The sequence below is a fragment of the Macrobrachium nipponense genome, chromosome 13 (genome assembly GCF_015104395.2).
Source record: "Macrobrachium nipponense isolate FS-2020 chromosome 13, ASM1510439v2, whole genome shotgun sequence".
Classification (NCBI taxonomy): Eukaryota; Metazoa; Arthropoda; class Malacostraca; order Decapoda; family Palaemonidae; genus Macrobrachium; species Macrobrachium nipponense.
In genome coordinates, this window is record NC_087206.1 from 33,766,119 (window position 1) to 33,783,843 (window position 17,725).

The 17,725-nt window shown below is 36.3% G+C and overlaps 1 protein-coding gene across 6 annotated transcripts in view; it reads right to left on the reverse strand.

Annotated features, from left to right (window-relative positions):
- The window catches only part of LOC135225729 (prostaglandin reductase 1-like), a 394,759-nt gene that overhangs the window by 243,167 nt on the left and 133,867 nt on the right, over positions 1-17,725 (reverse strand). For all 6 annotated transcript variants that reach the window (XR_010317076.1, XR_010317074.1, XR_010317073.1 and 3 more), the window contains 2 exons: positions 13,230-13,332; positions 8,534-8,722 (listed from right to left, as the gene is read on the reverse strand). Coding sequence is in view for 2 of the 6 variants with exons in the window: in XM_064265110.1 (XP_064121180.1) it covers positions 8,534-8,722; positions 13,230-13,332 (292 nt within the window). In the remaining 4 variants the exon portion in view is untranslated. The remainder of the gene's footprint in view (positions 1-8,533; positions 8,723-13,229; positions 13,333-17,725) is intronic.

The window sequence follows — 17,725 nt, forward strand, 5'->3', positions numbered from 1 at the left end:
TCCCATCATGCATCTACTATGTATACGTGGTGGCGTGCTTCGGCGTCTCGGTACCAGCATTGTTATAGTACACACGCGGTATTTGTTTTCGGGATCGTCAATGTGTACGTTATTTAATAAAAAAAAGTGACCAAGATCTCTCACATGGGATAAGTGATCAAGGTCTCTCTCATGGGATAACTGGAAACTGCAAGGTTGGTAGAATATCCACTCCCTGCTGAACAGAGGGTGTAGACCAATCATTTACAACATGCATACCAGTACGTATAATCAAGGCACTTCAGTTTATGTTGAGGGTCAGCAGCCGAACATTCAGTACCCCAATCAGTTGCAGAGAGAGCATTTGGTTGAACAGGGTTTTGATGGACACCAGGGCCAACAGAGTCATGAGGTGCAAAGAAAGAACCAAGTGATAAAAAACAGAAAGTTGAAATTCTGTAAAAAAAAAAAAAAAAAAAAAAAAAAAAAAAAAAAAAAAAAAAAAAAAAAAAAAAAAAAAAAAAAAAAAAAAAAAAAAAAAAAAAAAAAAAAAAAAAAAAAAAAAAAAAAAAAAAAAAAACCCTAACGTAAAGAAAAAAAAAAAAAAAAAAAAAAAAAAAACAAAAAAAAAAAAAAAAAAAAAAATTAAAAATCAAAAAAAGAAAAAAATGGCAGAAATTAAAGCCCTTTTCATAACGTGCAATCATTTGTAGAAGACCCCCCGAAAAGGCTCACACAGGAATTGTGTACGTATATTTTTTAAAGTGTACATACGTACATATGTACAAAAGAAAAAAAACGGCAGAAATTAAAGCTGCTTTTCATAAAGTGCAATAATTTGTAGAAGACAACCCCCCCCCCCCCCAACAAGGGTCACACAGGAACATTGTGAAAAGTAGGCAGAAGCAATCTTCCTTGGATAGTTACGTATGTACGTAGCCTCACTCGAAAGGTAAGCTTCCACATTTTATGTACAGTATATTTCTTGTTACCATGTACAGTAATATACACTTTATTTACAGGTTATATTTTGCATTTTTTTTTTATTAATTTAGGTATTGAATGGTCCAAATTGTTGTAGTATTTCATTGTTTATAGGTCAATTTAGCTTTATTATGAAATTTACTGGGGTGTTTTTGAGGGCTTGGAACGGATTAGCCATTTTACATGTAAAATGTGGTCCAAGATACGAAAACCTCATGATACGAAGGGCGCCTCAGAACGGATTAATTTCGTATCTCGAGGTACTACTGTATATAAAAAAATTCGACATTCAGTCAACTTTAACTCATCCAAAATGGTCGAAAACTGCAATTGTAAGCTAAAACTCTTACAGTATAGTAATATTCAATCATTTATCTTCATTTTCAAACAAATTGGAAATCTCTAGAACAATATTTAGATTTATGGTGAATTTTTAAAAAAAACATTTGTTTACGTCCGCAAGTTACGAATTCATGCATTATTTTGTGATAATATTTTCTCTGTGTTGCTTTGATCGTTTTACAACGTGTTATATACCAAAATGATCGCAATTTAGTGTACAATAAAACAAAAAAATTAACTCGTTAGCTTTAACCGTTTTGCTCACAGCGCGATTTGAATACAATTATATATGAAATTTTGTTTTCACGCTATCATATATCGCATTATTTATATATGATAATGATATTTTTTTCATTTCTGATGGTTGCATACTAAACTTCAGGCAATGACAAAAAAAGGAGTAAAAAATTAACTCTTAATCATGAAAACTAAGCGCGCTGTGATTTTTTGAAAAAAATATTTTTCCGCTTCGGCACTCACTCCGAGACCCCCTCGGCATACGGGAGATGATTTTTATTATACCCCTTCGGCATTTAAGGGTTAATATTAAGACCTGGGATTACTACCATATATAGACCTGATGTAGACCTCCAATTGAATGAGGAGTTTTTTTCTAAGTCAATTTTTTGCTAGATATGAATTTTTCATTATGGTAAAAAATAAACCCTATAAATCAGGAAAAAAATTAAAAAAAAAAAGACAAAACAAAAATGGAAAAAAGGGCTTGATTTGATTGTTCTATAATGTCTTTCTGAGTTATATACCAAATTTCAATGTTATAGCTTTAAAAATAAGTGAAGATAGACTTTGAAGGTCAATAAGTACAGTTTTGAGATACGGGGGTTCAAAGTTTTCCTTCATATTTTTATTAAGACAATGTTAATAAATAATGATTATTATGAATGTATATTTCTTTTTTGTGTATTAATAAATCAAAACTATGTTATTTATCATAATTTATTCATAAATGATGATCCCTTTGCTCATATATCGTAGCCTGGGGCACTGCGTCTGGCAAGACAGGGCACTCCTTCCTACGCAACTCTCTCTCTCTCCTTCACTAACTCGGCTTAATTCAGCGAATTTCCTTCTTCTGTATGTTTGGCGAGATGTTTTCTTTGTATTTTCCTCTTTGGCATGATGAAATTCTGGCCGAAACTAAGATAAACAAACATAAATGCAAGAGAATGTCAGAGGTGAAACTCGAAGGTGTACTCTCTTTTTACAAAGACAATGTTAATAAATCATGATTATTATGAATTTCATATTCCTTTTTGGGTATAAATAAACCAAAACTATGTTATTTATCATAAATGAAGATCCCTTTGCTCAAAGATCGTAGCCTGGGATACAGTGTGACGTGTACGTCATGGAAGATTGGGGCGTTACTATGCAACCTTCCCTCTCTCTCTTCACTCACTAACTACGCTAATATCGCATATATTATGATATGCTGTAATCATATTAGAGCGAATTTTCTTTGTCTGTATGTTAGTGAGATGTTTTGCTTGTCTTTTCCTCATTGGTATGATGAAATTCTTGCCGAAACAAAGATAAACATTCGTAAAAGCAAGGGAATGTCAGAGGTGAAACTCGAACGTGTAGACTACTTGGGGTTGTGCTCGCACTGAATCGTGTTGGTACTTGGTAGCTGACTGACTTCCAGCATGGAATCTCTACAGATGCCATTAATCATAATTTCCGTGACAATAATTATCAAAATTTACGATAACAGAAGAAATGTTGCATTTTCTTGTACGGATCAACGTTTTCGGCTTATTGAGTTAAGTTTACTAATTACGCTGCAACTACGAAAGTAAGAGGAATTTTTATTAAATATTTCGTATACGTATTCTCAATTGTCATATGAAGCTCCATGAATATTTTCATGACTGCCATTTTCGCCCTATAACCCCATATACGTATAAGGGTCCCGGCCGGCCCCCTTAAACTCACTAGGATCCAACACTCCCCTACCCTTGCTGTCAGGGTTCCTTGGCATTTGAGACAGCTCCTCCCTCACCCCTCTCTCTAAGTCTCTATGCTAAAAGATAGAATTTCCTTCAATCTTACATAATTTTTTAATTCATAAACTAAAATCTGACTAATTCACCATAGTATTTTCTTTAATGAATTGATATTATTGCTGTTTACATTAATATTACATATTTGAAAATTAGTACATCATTTATTTATCATACAAAAAATATACATCTCAGAGAGAGAGAGAGAGAGAGAGAGAGAGAGAGAGAGAGAGAGCGAGAGAGAGAGAGAGAGAGGAAGACGAGAGAGAGAGAGGAGAGAGAGAGAGAGAGAGAGAGAGAGAGAGAGAGAGAAAGAGAATTATTAATCAATTCTAAGATTTAAAAATTATTAAATTATTTTTGTATCATAAAACTGTATTTAGTCATAAAAATAAAATCAAAATACACTAATTAGTGAATATTTATCAACAGATAAATGTCCGAATGAGCGAGTCCTCCCACGAATAATTTTAGATAGGTCTCACAGAAAAATCCACGGATAAGCGAGTCTGCAAATCTTGAGAACACAAATACGGGGGGTTGACTGTATACAGTATGAATTAATTTCTCTTCACTAAAGTTCACTTAAATTGCCAGCACAAAATGAACAAAGCTGCTACCCGATGTTTACATCAGGCATAGCATAAAGAGAATGAGGTTGTCTGCTAACGAGAACATTAGTGGATGGGAATAGTCACCTACAGAGAACATTGAATTGCAACTGTGAAATTTGAATCCAAGCTGACGTGAAAGTGAAACTAACAACTATGTAATTAATTAGTAAGTTTTATATAAAAAATATAACTATGTATTGTGTCTGAGATTGTAATTGACTTCTTTCCAGTTTATGGACATTACTACTTTTCCATCACAAAGAAGAGAAAATTGAGAAAAATTAAATTGTGCCTTAAACAGCACATGGTAGATGGTACTAAAGGTTCTTTAAAGTATCCCTTCATGCTCCAGCTGCAGTGCTTTTTGTCTTTTAATCCTCATTTGCTTCCTTTAGTGCCTTCCTACCAATTGCACAACTACTCCAACTTTGGCTTGATCTAACTTTCTCCTTTCAATAAAAAATTCTTTGGGTAAGGCCTCAAGAATCCAGAAATCCAGACTCAAAGTTCTTGTAAACTACTTTATAATACTCTAACTGCTATTCACATTCATTCTTACAAAACCCTTTTCATTTACAAAATTGACCTACAAATTAACTAAAAAACTGAGTTTATAATATACCTTGGTTTCCCGTATGAATAGGTTATTTGTCTCAAGACTGTAAAATTGACATCAATAACAGTTTTATATATCATGCATAAAACCATAGTGAGAATTTCCAGTCTATCAATCATGAAATGGTAAATGACTATTTTTTAAGTTACCTGCGTGGAAAATAATTATTCACAATTTAAACAGGCCGTGGTTTAATGTTAGAGAAAACCAAATCTTATTACATGTACTACTCAGTGACATCCAACCATCTCAAGAGAATACCCAGCAACTTCTTTGGGTAATTGAGGCTGCCCTACTTCCTCTCCTTGCATTAAACCTTTGCCAAAATGACCCTCTTTAACCTGTTAAGCGTCACCCACGTAATAATACGTTTACCGCGATCTACTCGGTAGCGCCTTCAACGGGATATTACGTTCAAGACTTTAACTGTGCTTGTCAAGCCGTCAGCCCCGTAATAATACGTTTACTCGTATAGAAAGTGTAGGAACATCATTTGGTAACACTCTCAGCACACAGGAAACTTATTTCCAGCCTGGCAACTCTTTCCTGGTGGTTGCTTATGCTAGAAAACTGCCTGTCCCTGCTGATTTTCTTTCAATACGCTTCGGGCATTTATCGAGACAAATTGGATTTGGCGTCTTTCACAATGAATGTCCCAAAGAGGAGGCGTATTTCTTCAGGTGAGATCAATCAAATACTAGATGAGGAGTCTGATATTGATAACCTATTTGATGATGAGAGCTCTAGTTCTGAATCCTCCAGTGATGATACAAACTTTTCTTCCAATAGCGGGAGTGAAGATGACTTTTCTTTGCCGAGTGACTGGACTCAGAGAGAGAGAGAGAGAGAGAGAGAGAGAGAGAGAGAGAGAGAGAGAGAGAGAGAGAGAGAGAGAATTTCCTACACTTAATTACAGTATGAATAATAAGCATAAAAATCAATATTAACTTTGAAAAACTATCATCAGTGCTATGATCGCTGATTACAAAAAAAGCGTGATGGTACGTTAGCAGCGAGCTCATCCAGGGGCGGACGCTTAACAGGTTAATATTCATTTTGATGATGCATTTCATATGTTTTAAGTTACTTTTAGATACTCCCATCACCTGACCTGTTTAGGGTAATGCCATCCTCTGGAAACTTGCAAAAAGTTAACAATCACCAGGTTTATTTAGAACCCAGTGGAGTACATTTCATTAGACAACAGATTCTACATCTCCAATCCATCACTATGAACAGGAATGTGACAAGTCAGAATGCCAGGATCAAGGAAAAAGAAGTATTCCTACTTAAACTATACATACCTCCTCAAAAAATAGATAGATAATGTATAAAAAAAAAAGGCATCAAGATATTTATTCTTTTTCTTAACCTTTTTCTTAACCATTAAACGCTAAGTCAGTATTTCCAAAAGTGTCTCCCGTATGCCAGCGAGTGAGTGCCGAAGCAGAAAAAAGTTTTTTTCAAAAAATCACAGCACGAGTAATTTTCAAGATTTAAGAGTTCATTTTTGGCTCCTTATTTTGTCATTGCCTGAAGTTTAGTAAGCAACCATCAGAAATGAAAAAAAATATCATTATCATATATAAATATTGGAATATATGATAGCGCAAAAAAAAAATTTCATATATAATTGAATACAAATCGTGCTGAACAAAACGGTTAAAGCTAATGAATTAATTATTTTTTGTTGTACTGTACACTAAATTGCAATGATTTTGGTATATAGCAAATTGTAAAACGATCAAAGCAACACAGAGAAAATATTATCACAATTTGATGCATGAATTCGTAACTTGCGTACGTTAAAAAAAGTTGTATTAAAAAATTCACCATAAATCAAAATACTGTGCTACAGACTTCCTGTTTCTTGCAAAATGAAGGTAATTGATTGAATATTACTAGACAGTTGAGTTAAAGTTGACCGAAGGTCGAATTTTTTCTATTTATCGTTATTTATATGAAAAATATTTCAAGACTGATAAAAGCTACAACTATTTGTTGTTTTTTGTTGTATTCTACATAAAATTGCACACATTTTCATACATAAAACTTTATGTAACGGCTAATATAAAACTCTGCAAACATTACAACAATCGGATGAAAATATTTCAGATTTTTTCGGAAGAGTTACAGCGTGGACGTAAGGAAAAAGTTTTTTTCAAAAATTCACCATAAATTGAAATATTGTACTAGAGACTTCAAATTTGTTGCATAATAAAGGTAAATGATTGAATATTACTAGAATGTAATAGTTTTAGCTTACAATTGCATTTTTCGACCATTTCGGTCGAGTTAAAGTTGACCGAAGGTTGAAATTTTGGCACTTATCGTTTTTTATATGAAAATATTTCAAAACTGATAAAAGCTACAACCAGGTGTGGTTTTTCGTGGTATTCTACATGAAATGGCGCACATTTTCAAATATAAAACTCTATGTAACGGCTAATATTAAACTGTGCAAACATTACGACAATCGGACGAAAAAATTCCTGATTTTTTCGGAAGTTACCGCGCGGACGTAAGGAAAGTTTTTTTCATAAATTCACCATAAATTGAAATATTGTGCTCGAGACTTCCAATTTCTTGCAAAATGAAGGTAAATGATTGAATATTACTAGAATGTAAGAGTTTTTGCTTACAATTGCATTTTTCTACCATTTCGGTCAAGTCAAAGTTGATCAAAGGTTGATATTTTGGCACTTATCATTATTTATATGAAAATATTTCAAAACTGATAAAAGCTACAACCCCAGACTGTTTTTCGTTGTATTCTACATGAAATTGCACACATTTTCATATATAAAACTTTATGTAACGGCTAATGTAAAATGAAGCAAACATTACGACAATCATGACGAAAAAATTTCAGATTTTTTCGGAAGTTAACACGCGGATGTAAGGAAAAAGTTTTTTTCATATATTCACCATAAATCGAAATATTGTGCTAGAGACTTCCAATTTGTTGCAAAATGAAGGTAAATGATTGAATATTACTAGAATATAAGAATTTTAGCTTACAATTGAGTTTTTCTACCATTTTGGTAGAGTCAAAGTTGACCGAAGGTTGAAATTTTGGCACTTATCGTTATTTATATGAAAATATTTCAAAATTGATAAAAGCTACAACCATGGGTTGTTTTTGGTTGTATTCTACATGAAATTGCACACATTTTCATATATAAAACTCTATGTAACGGCTAATATAAAATGGTGCAAAAATTATGTCAAAGTGACGAAATAATTTCCGAGATGTGTTGCTGATGTTTTTTAGTTAGTGCGAGAAGAAAGAAATTCGCGCTTGCGCGCCTGGGTAACGATTGTAAACAAAACAACAGCTTGATCCATGAACTCTGAGCATCCCTCAAGGTGCGTGATTCAAAATTTTTCGCCCAGTAGGCCTATAACTATTTTACAATGAATTTTAAAAAAAACTTTTTTGCTTCGACATTTCATACGTCAATTCGGCACCCAATAGACAATTTTCATTGATGTTAAATACATCCAATCGGCATTTAAGGGTTAATGTCTTTTTGGATAAAATTATTCAGAGGGGAAAAAGAACAGTCAGATGACTAAGTCACTCAAATTTCTCTCTATAATTATAGAAATCTCATAATCTCTCTTAATTTCTAAAGCATATCTCTTGTAACAAAGCATGATGTCAAATAACACCAACATACAGCTTTCATAATTGCCTGTCTAAATTTTCAGGAAGCAAATGGTTAGTAGTAAAGGTTCCATAGTACAGCACTAAAGATTGTTATGAAAAATAGGATGATAAAATTATGAACCTTGAAATGATAAAACTAATACCGTCCTCACTTACTTGATAATTTTACTGAATCAATAAATAAAGCATTTATCTAAGTCTACTGACTTCCTAAGGCCCTACCTTGACAACCTGAAGCCATGAGAAAGTACATAATATTAATAATGTGATTAATAAGGGTAAACAAGGTTTTATTACTTACCCAGGCATTCCTAAAGCCCCTAAACTTAAGCTTCGAGGTAGGCCTTGATAGTCAGGAAGCCGGATACATCCACCAAAATAAGATGAACTTTCCAAATTCTCTTTCTTTATTAAAGCATGTGTGCGCCATCCAGCATTATGAACTAGATACGAACCTTCAGGCCACTCACTGTTCTTGCTTTCAATGACCCTGACAATAAAAAAAAAAATAGAAAATATATCATAAACATTTTTATAAATAAATGAATTTTTATCAGTATTTTCTAATACATACCTGTCTATTATAACTGTATTCACATATGTACAAACCTGTATATTATGATAGCTGCATTTTTTGTGAATTAGCTTGAATCCTACCCTTTTCTGGTGATTCAAGCTACAATGTTTTCCAATCAATTTTTTTCTGTCCACATGAATGGGGAGGTGGGGCAATACATAATAGCGAGGTATATAAAAAAAATTAATTTTCTGATAATTTTGTTTCTGAAATTAATCTTCCCTCTCTATTACATACAATATCCAATTCACACTAGGAATGAAAGGTGGTGGGAAAAAGGTGCAGGGATAAATAATTATAAGCCCCGGGAAAATAAAATTCCACCAGAAATAACTCTTCTTACCTACTGATTTGTATCTATCTACTGCTACTGTTGCCAGGAGAGAGCTAATTCATTGGCTACAAGACCTCTGAAAGATATTGAAGAATCCTTGCAAGGGATACCACTCCCACTCTGATGAAAGTAGGATAAAAGGCCTTGTGCCTGGGCCAGCAGAGCAAAGACAGTACTAGATATGAATGAAGGCTCTTACCTATCTCAAAATAGGTCTGTAGTCCTTACCCAGAGAAACAGTACTGGACATCCAGAGGATTTTTCCCCATTTGGCACCAAGGAGGACAGAATGGGGATGTAAAAAAAAAAATGAGGACTGTTCCTAGGTTAGTTAAGCTTGTATCATAAGATGCCTTGAGTTCAACTATGAAACCAGTCTTACCAAATCTTTTTGAAAGGCTGCAATTGAGGATTTAAATGGAAGCAAACTTAAAAATAAAATTTAGATTAAAGCAACATTCAAAATTTAGTGTTCGTTTTACCTTTTTAACATCAAAAGTAGTCCTTATATACTGCATGATTTAAAAAAATGCATACTAAATACAGAAAATGGAAAGTATAGAAAATAGGTATTCATCATAGACCAAGTTAAATCTGGAAGATAGAACTAAGTAGGAATATTCTAAGAGTAAGAAAAAAAAATTTTTTGGAAGAAGAATACATGGTAGTTAACCACAAGAATATTAGGGGTGATCAGGGAAAGGGGTTCAAGGAGCATGTTCTTCTTCTTCTTCATGTCCTTTACAAAAATTCTTACTCACAGAATTGGTGCCCAGAGCAAAACTTTACAAGCAAACCAAGATATGAACACCCGTTCGGAATGTAACACGTTCAAAAGTTGGGTAGTGTTTGTACAGGTTCACAATTCTTCGACTGAAATTCTAAAAAACGAACTTTTTTAATGGCGGATTGCGCATCATCATAAGGAGATAGACTCTTGCCCTGGATAGGTTGTTACACTGACAAGATACTATTTGCAAAAGCGAAATAATAGTTGAAAATTTTACACTAACCAATTTAATTATATTACATATATTATTGTCATATCATATTACAGAATATAAAAAAGCAATCATATGCATTTGCACTCTGGTTCTGTTTACACTCTTCAAATCATAAGCTGACAGCGTATTACCGATATCACATCATTTGTTGCTGAATGAAACTTAAAATGAAACTTAATACAGAGATAAATTTCTTTTGTAAATTATCAAAGCTGGGTTTAAAAATTACAACTACCTCTTCAATTATCAATGCAGTACATTAAATGAAGTACATATGATTTTGCCAGTTTCAGATGCTTTTACCTCCAAAGCATTTTGCAGTCTGCTATTTGTTTTTTTAGTCACAGCTACAACCTGCTCCTTAATTTTATTGCCATACTTTATAAACACCTCCACTGCATGAAGGATGAATAAAAACATTTCTATTTAAGGAATTACATTGAAAATAAGCAAGTTTCTAGCAAGTCAAGAAGTGTAACACAACTTTTCATAAATATGTTAGTTATGGTAATTAACATCAGCAAACAGCTGCTTCTTGATTCAATTGTTTATGTCAATACTCAAAGTTATTTTTATTCCAGTGTTTTGCATAAAGTAGCAAGTGGTTACTAATTGTAGGAAATACAAACCCTCTCATGATCTGATGAAGTATATATAGCGCATCAATAAATTTTCTCCATAAGTGCACAGATGATGCACTCATATGTAAGTTATTTTCGGGAAAAACGTGTCAATCATAGAAAACATAGTTGACACCATTAGGTTGACAGATGATGAATCTTGAAGAAAACGCAAATCCGACGCTGCTAGCTTACTTAGTTACGATACAAAACGTCAACATAAGTAAGTAGGAAAATCTGAAAATTGCACACTGTAAAAAATTAGCATTTTTTAATCAATTACAGCTCATTAGCAAACACATTTCTAGCAAAATTATTGCTTCCAAGTGAAAGATCAAACATTTCTCCAGAATTTAGGTATAAAACAAACTCCCCAAACCTAATTATTATATTTTTCATGATTATTTCCAAAAAATTTCTACAATTTTTCTTAAAAAATTCCAAAGTCATCACATCGTTTCTATTTTTTCTAAGCCTCATAAAGATGTTCTGATTAATTTAGGAAATAATTCAATCATTTGCCAACATATTAACACTAACCAGAAGCGTATATTATTTATAGTTTGGACGTACCGAATTTTACCAAATTCCATGAGCCACAAGTTTAGTAAGCCTGGTTGAATCTATAATGACTCACACTTAACCTCTGAACGCTTGCTCCTAGGCCTATTAATTGGCTAAAAGCTAACTTTCATACAGTGTTACCCCACTTTTTCATGCTTCACTTTTCAGCGCTTCATTTTGTCACAGATTTTTGTGGAACATATCTTTTGCTTTCCTGCAGGAACTTTCACCAATTCACTTATTTTTTCTATGGACCATATCTCTTAAATTATCACTACGTAATTCACTTATTTTGTAAAACAACGCTGTTTGTTCACTTATCACCGTATTTTTTCATACTGTGTTCAGATAATGGCAGGGGTTCCGTTCCTGGCTGCTTGCTTCTAACAGAAAATTGCAGATAGTTATGGTAATAAATGGCATTTACAACATTGTAAGTACAGTGGTCTCACCTGTATCCGCATAGTATGCATACCCAAAACCCCCTCCCCCACAAATAGCTCGAACCCACAAATTGTTAGAACTCTCCTCTATAAATGCTGATAACTGCCTATCTTGAAAGTTCAAATACCAAATGTATACTTAAAGTCTCATCCTACATCAAATATACCATTGATGTTATTAATAAAATTTCAAAGTTATCTTAGAGAGAGAGAGAGAGAGAGAGAGAGAGAGAGAGAGAGAGAGAGAGAGAGAGAGAGAGAGAGAGAGAGAGCACTGAATGGCAACAGGATTGTTTGACCACCGTCAAGTGAAATAATTTATGAATTATTTTGAAAATAGTAACATATGAGAGAGAGAGAGAGAGAGAGAGAGAGAGAGAGAGAGAGAGAGAGAGAGAGACCAAATGTATACTTTAAATAACATCCTACATCAAATTTACTTTAAATTATCATCTTATTTTTACTGTATTAATCTTTGAGATTATATTATTAATATAATTTCAAAGTCATCTTAAACATTAGTACCCTTCAAGATATATACTACTACATACGTACTTCTAACACTCCCAGTCAAGAGAGAGAGAGAGAGAGAGAGAGAGAGAGAGAGAGAGAGAGAGAGAGAGAGAGAGAGAGAGAGAGAGAGAGAGAGAGAGAGAGAGAGAGACTATCCTTATTTAAGTGAAATGGAAAGATTATTGTATTTCTTTAAAATACTCACATATGAATTTTGTAATTACTACAGGAAACCAGGAAGGAACCCAGGATGTCCATGAAAAATGCCATTGCAAGCGAGGTCTAAGAACTCCTGTATGGAGTTTGAGACGGGATGCCAGAAGAGAACAAGAATTCAAACATGACAACAATCATGGCACAGTGACACAGGTAACAACAATCTAGAATGAGCAGATCGATTACACTCATATGCTCAATCTCTGATGAGTGAATAAAACTCTGTGTCAGACTGATGACATGGAAACAAGTTGGCAGGCCCAGAATGTCTGAGAGATAGAAGAGTAAGGGTCTAGAGTCAAAAGAGTTCTTCCAGAAGCCATCTAAGCACCTTATTATGGAGGCCTTGCCAAACGAGGGATGGAAAAATCCTAAGTCTTGTTGCTATCTTCCATAATATACACTACAAAAAACCAATTAATTTAAAACCAAATTAAAATCAGCAACGAAAATGTCGACAACACACTCCAATTCATCTTTGGTGGCCAGCGACATAGAAAAACTGTATGGAAAACAATTTACACTCAAACCAACCAGTAACTAAAAATCCTATTAATTATTTTAATTTTCACACTATCACCCTCCCCCCTGATGCAGAGATTACACTATTCATAACAAGAGGCAAGGTACATTACAGGATTCAAAATTTACAGATTAAAAAGTTGTAATATCAAATTCAAATACTATACACTATATACATAATCTTATATAATAGTCTTATCTCACCGGGATACTGCTGTGCCATTCATGACAGTGTCAAGCTCAATTTGTCTTGCTCGGTACCTCAAGTAAGGATCAACACTTACATATTCTGCTGCAACAATAACTTCTGAAAAGATAAAGCATATGGAAAGGCATTAGAAATAGGAGTTTCTTATAAAAATAAAAAATTCTTAATAGTGCTGTATCCGATTACAGTGAACCCCTGTATTCGCGGACTCCGGATTCGCAGACTCACGTATTCGCAGATTTCTCTCTGGAACATATACCCCATTATTCACAGAATATTCGGCTATTCGCTGCCTGTTTCTACAAAAAATACTAACAAATATGATATTGTTATTGTACAATAAAGTTTCATACATACTTACCTGGCAGATATATACTTAGCTATAGACTCCATCATCCCCGACAAAAATTCAAATTTCGCGGCACACATTACAGGTAGGTCAGGTGATCCCGCCGCCTGCCGCTGGGTGGCAGGAATAGGAACTATTACCATTTTGAGCCAGATTTTCTCTTTCACCTGTCTCCTGAGGGGAGGTTGGGTGGGCCATACAATCGTATATATCTGCCAGGTAAGTATGTATGAAACTTTATTGTACAATAACAATATCATTTTCATACACTCAACTTCCCTGTCAGATATATACTTAGCTGATTGGCACCTTTGGCGGAGGGCAAGAGACAGCTAATTACTGACCAGATAGGTAAACAACATATGTTGTAGGTAATACAAGTTAATTAACAATACCCTAGTTCCTACCTGTTTAGGCGGAAGATTTCATAGCTTGTGCTTAGAAGTCTGCTTCGCCTCAAAAGCTTCAGCGAGGGTGTGCCCTATGGCTGAGAACTCTTGAAAGGACTGTCAATGGGGTCTTATCCACTTACTCAACAGAACCTAATGGCAATTGTCACTGGAGTCTTATTCACTTACATGACAATATACCTATGCCTCTTGGCATATAAAGGAGTAAAATATTGATCCCGATCACCCGATCCTAACCGTGGATTAGTATATATGATTGAAAGGCGTTATCCCCAAACACCTTTCAAACAACCTAAAAACTCAACACCAACTAATTTTAAAATCACACTATATAAAATATAAGGACAAAAATTAATATTAAGGATCAGTCTTCTCTCCTTTCCCCAGCACTGTATCCGCTGATACATAAGGTCCTAGAGAGAAGCATCTCTCATATGTTACCCTCACATCTTTCAAGTAATGTGAGGCAAACACTGAGTTACATCTCCAATACGTGGCCGCTAAGATGTTCTTCATTGACATGTTCTTGTTGAACGACAATGATGTAGCGACTGCACATACTTCGTGTGCTTTTACCCTTAAGGTCTTATATGCTTCACTATCACAACTCATGTGGGCTTCAGTTATAATATTTCTAACAAAAAATGCTAAGGCATTTTTTGACATCGCTCTTTTAGGGTCTTTAACCGCACACCATAAACTTTGATTGCAACCCTGCAACTGCTTCTTCTTCTGCAGGTAAAAATTCAAAGTTCTCACCAGGCATAATGTTCTTTCCATTTCATTCCCAACTAATTGAGAAAGCCCTTTTACTTCGAAAGTCCTAGGCCAAGGTCTCGAGGGGTTTTCATTTTTAGCTAAAAATAAAGGCTTAAAGGACAATACAGCCGAATCCTTAAAACCCACTCTCGAGTCAAGCGCTTGCAGCTCACTCACTCTTTTCGCAGTGGCGAGAGTTATTAAGAAAATACATTTTCTAGTTAAGTCCCGGAAAGTAGCTTTATCGGGAGGTTCGAATCTCTCCAACATAAGATATTTGAGAACCACATCCAGATTCCAACTAGGGGTGAGAGAAGTTCTTAATTTTGTAGTTTCAAATGATCTAATTAAGTCATGAAGATCTTTGTCATTCTCTATGTTCAGGCCCCTATTCCTGAACACAGCTGATAACATGCTCCTATAACCTTTAATGGTTGACACTGCCAGATGAGATTCTTCTCATAAAAACAAAAGAAAATCAGCGATTTCGGTCACAGAGGTATCGGAGGAGGACAGCTTCTTCGCCTTACACCATCTACGGAAAACTTCCCACTTCGATTGGTATATCCGCATAGTTGAGGACCTTCTTGCTCCAGCAATTGCTTTTGCCGCTTTGCGAGAAAAGCCTCTCGCTCTGACCAATCTTTCGATAGTCGAAAGGCAGTCAGAGCGAGAGCGTGGATATTCTTGTGATACCTCTCAAGTGGGGTTGTTTGAGCAGATCTGTCCTTTCGGGAAGAGATCTGGGGAAGTCCACTATCCATTCCTGTACCTCTGTGAACCATTCTCTTGCCAACCAATAAGGAGCGATCAATGTCATCCTCATTCCTTCCGAGGACACAAACTTTCTCATTACTTCCCCCAGCATCTTGAATGGGGGAAACACATAAGCGTCTATGCCCTTCCAATCCATGAGCATGGCATCTATGGATAGGGCTCTGGGATCGTCCCCCAATGAACAAAAGTTCTCCATCCTCCTGGATAGGAATGTTGCAAATAGGTCTACTTGAGGCTTCCCCCAAAGAGACCATAGTTGCTGGCAGACTTGCGAATGAAGGGTCCACTCTGTTGGAAGGACCTGGTTCTTCCTGCTCAATCTGTCTGCTCTTATGTTCTTTCCTCCTTGAACGAACCTCGTCTGTCCATATCAACAGATCCCTTGCTAGTTGGTAAAGGGAGAAAGAGTGTGTCCCCCCTTGTTTTTTTATATAAGCCAGAGCCGTGGTGTTGTCTGAGTTGACTTGGACCACTACGCCTCTGACCTCGTTCTCGAAAAATTGCAGTGCCAAGTGTACTGCTAAGAGTTCCTTTGCATTTATGTGCCAGGCCTTCTGTTCTTCTGTCCAACTGCCTGACACTTCCTTCGTCCCTAGTGTTGCTACCCACCCCGTGTCCGAAGCGTCTGAGAACAACACTAGGTGAGGGTTCTGAAGGGACAAGGACACTCCTTCGTTCCTTCTCAGCGGTTCTAACCACCATCGTAAGTGGTTTTTGATACTCTCTCCTATGGGAAAGGTATCCAAAAGATCTCCTTTTCTTCTGTTCCAACTCCTTCTTAGATGGAACTGCAAGGGTCTCATATTCAGCCTCCCAAGAGAGATGAACTGCTCCAGCGAGGAAAGGGTGCCCTGAAGACTGAGCCATTCCCTCGCTGAGCTTCGTTCCTTCTCTAGGAAGACCGAGATTTTTTCCAACCCTTTCAAAATTCTTTCCTGGGATGGATACGCTCGAAAACCCCGAGAATCCATCTGAATCCCCAGATAGACGATAGTCTGACTGGGGATCGTGTGAGATTTCTCAAGGTTTACGAGCAATCCGAGAGATCTGGTCAATTGAAGAGTTATCTCTAAGTCCTCCAAGCACTTTTGTTTTGTCTGTGCTCTTATAAGCCAGTCGTCTAAGTAAAGAGATATCCTCACCCCCTTCAGATGCAGCCATCTTGCTACGTTCCTCATCAACGCCGTAAACACCTGAGGAGCCGTCGAGAGGCCAAAACACAAAGCCCTGAACTGATAAATCCTTCCCTGTACCATGAACCGAAGATATTTCTTCGACGAATGATGCAGGGGGACGTGAAAGTACGCATCTTGTAGGTCGAGGGAGATCATCCAATCTCCTGGACGGAGAGCAGAGAGAACCGAGTTGGATATCTCCATGGAGAACTTTGTCTTCTCCACGAAGCGATTCAATGCACTCACGTCCAGGACCGGCCTCCACCCCCCCAAGGCCTTCGGCACCAAAAATAGGCGATTGTAAAAACCCCGGGAGTGCGGATCCTGTACTATCTCGATGGCCTCCTTCTCCAACATTTGCTGCACCAACCCAAGAAGGGTCTCTCTCTTTACAGGGTCTTTGTATCTCGCTGACAGCTCCCTCGGTGTCGTCGTCAATGGAGGTCTGTTCTTGAAGGGGGATGAGGTATCCTTTCCTTAGAACTTGAAGGGGATGAGTATCCTTTCCTTAGAACTTGCAGGGACCAAGAATCTGCTTTCATTGAAGTCCATGCTTCTGAGAATCCTAGAAGTCTGGCCCCTACTGGTGTTTGGAGGACTGGAACCTCATTTAGCGTTCTTCCTCGGAACTCCGATGGAAGATCTTCCTCTTTTCTCTCCTCCTCTCTTCCTTGGGGCTCGGCTAAAAGTTCTACCTCGAAAGGGCTGTTGGGCAGGTCTTGGTTCCCTTTTCGAGACAGAAGCAGCTGGTCTAGGCTTCTTAGCTGAATGTACCAGCAAATCCTGTGTTGCCTTCTCAGTCAGCGTATGGGAAATGTCCTTTACCAACTGAGAAGGAAACAGCTGTTTAGACAGAGGGGCGTATAAAAGAGAAGCCCTCTGTACTGGAGAGACTGCTTTGGTAAGAAATGAACCAAAGACAGACCTCTTCTTCAATACTCCTGTCCCGAACAGGGATGCCACTTCAGCCGATCCGTCCTGCACTGCCTTATCCATACATGCCAAAACACTATGCAAGACTT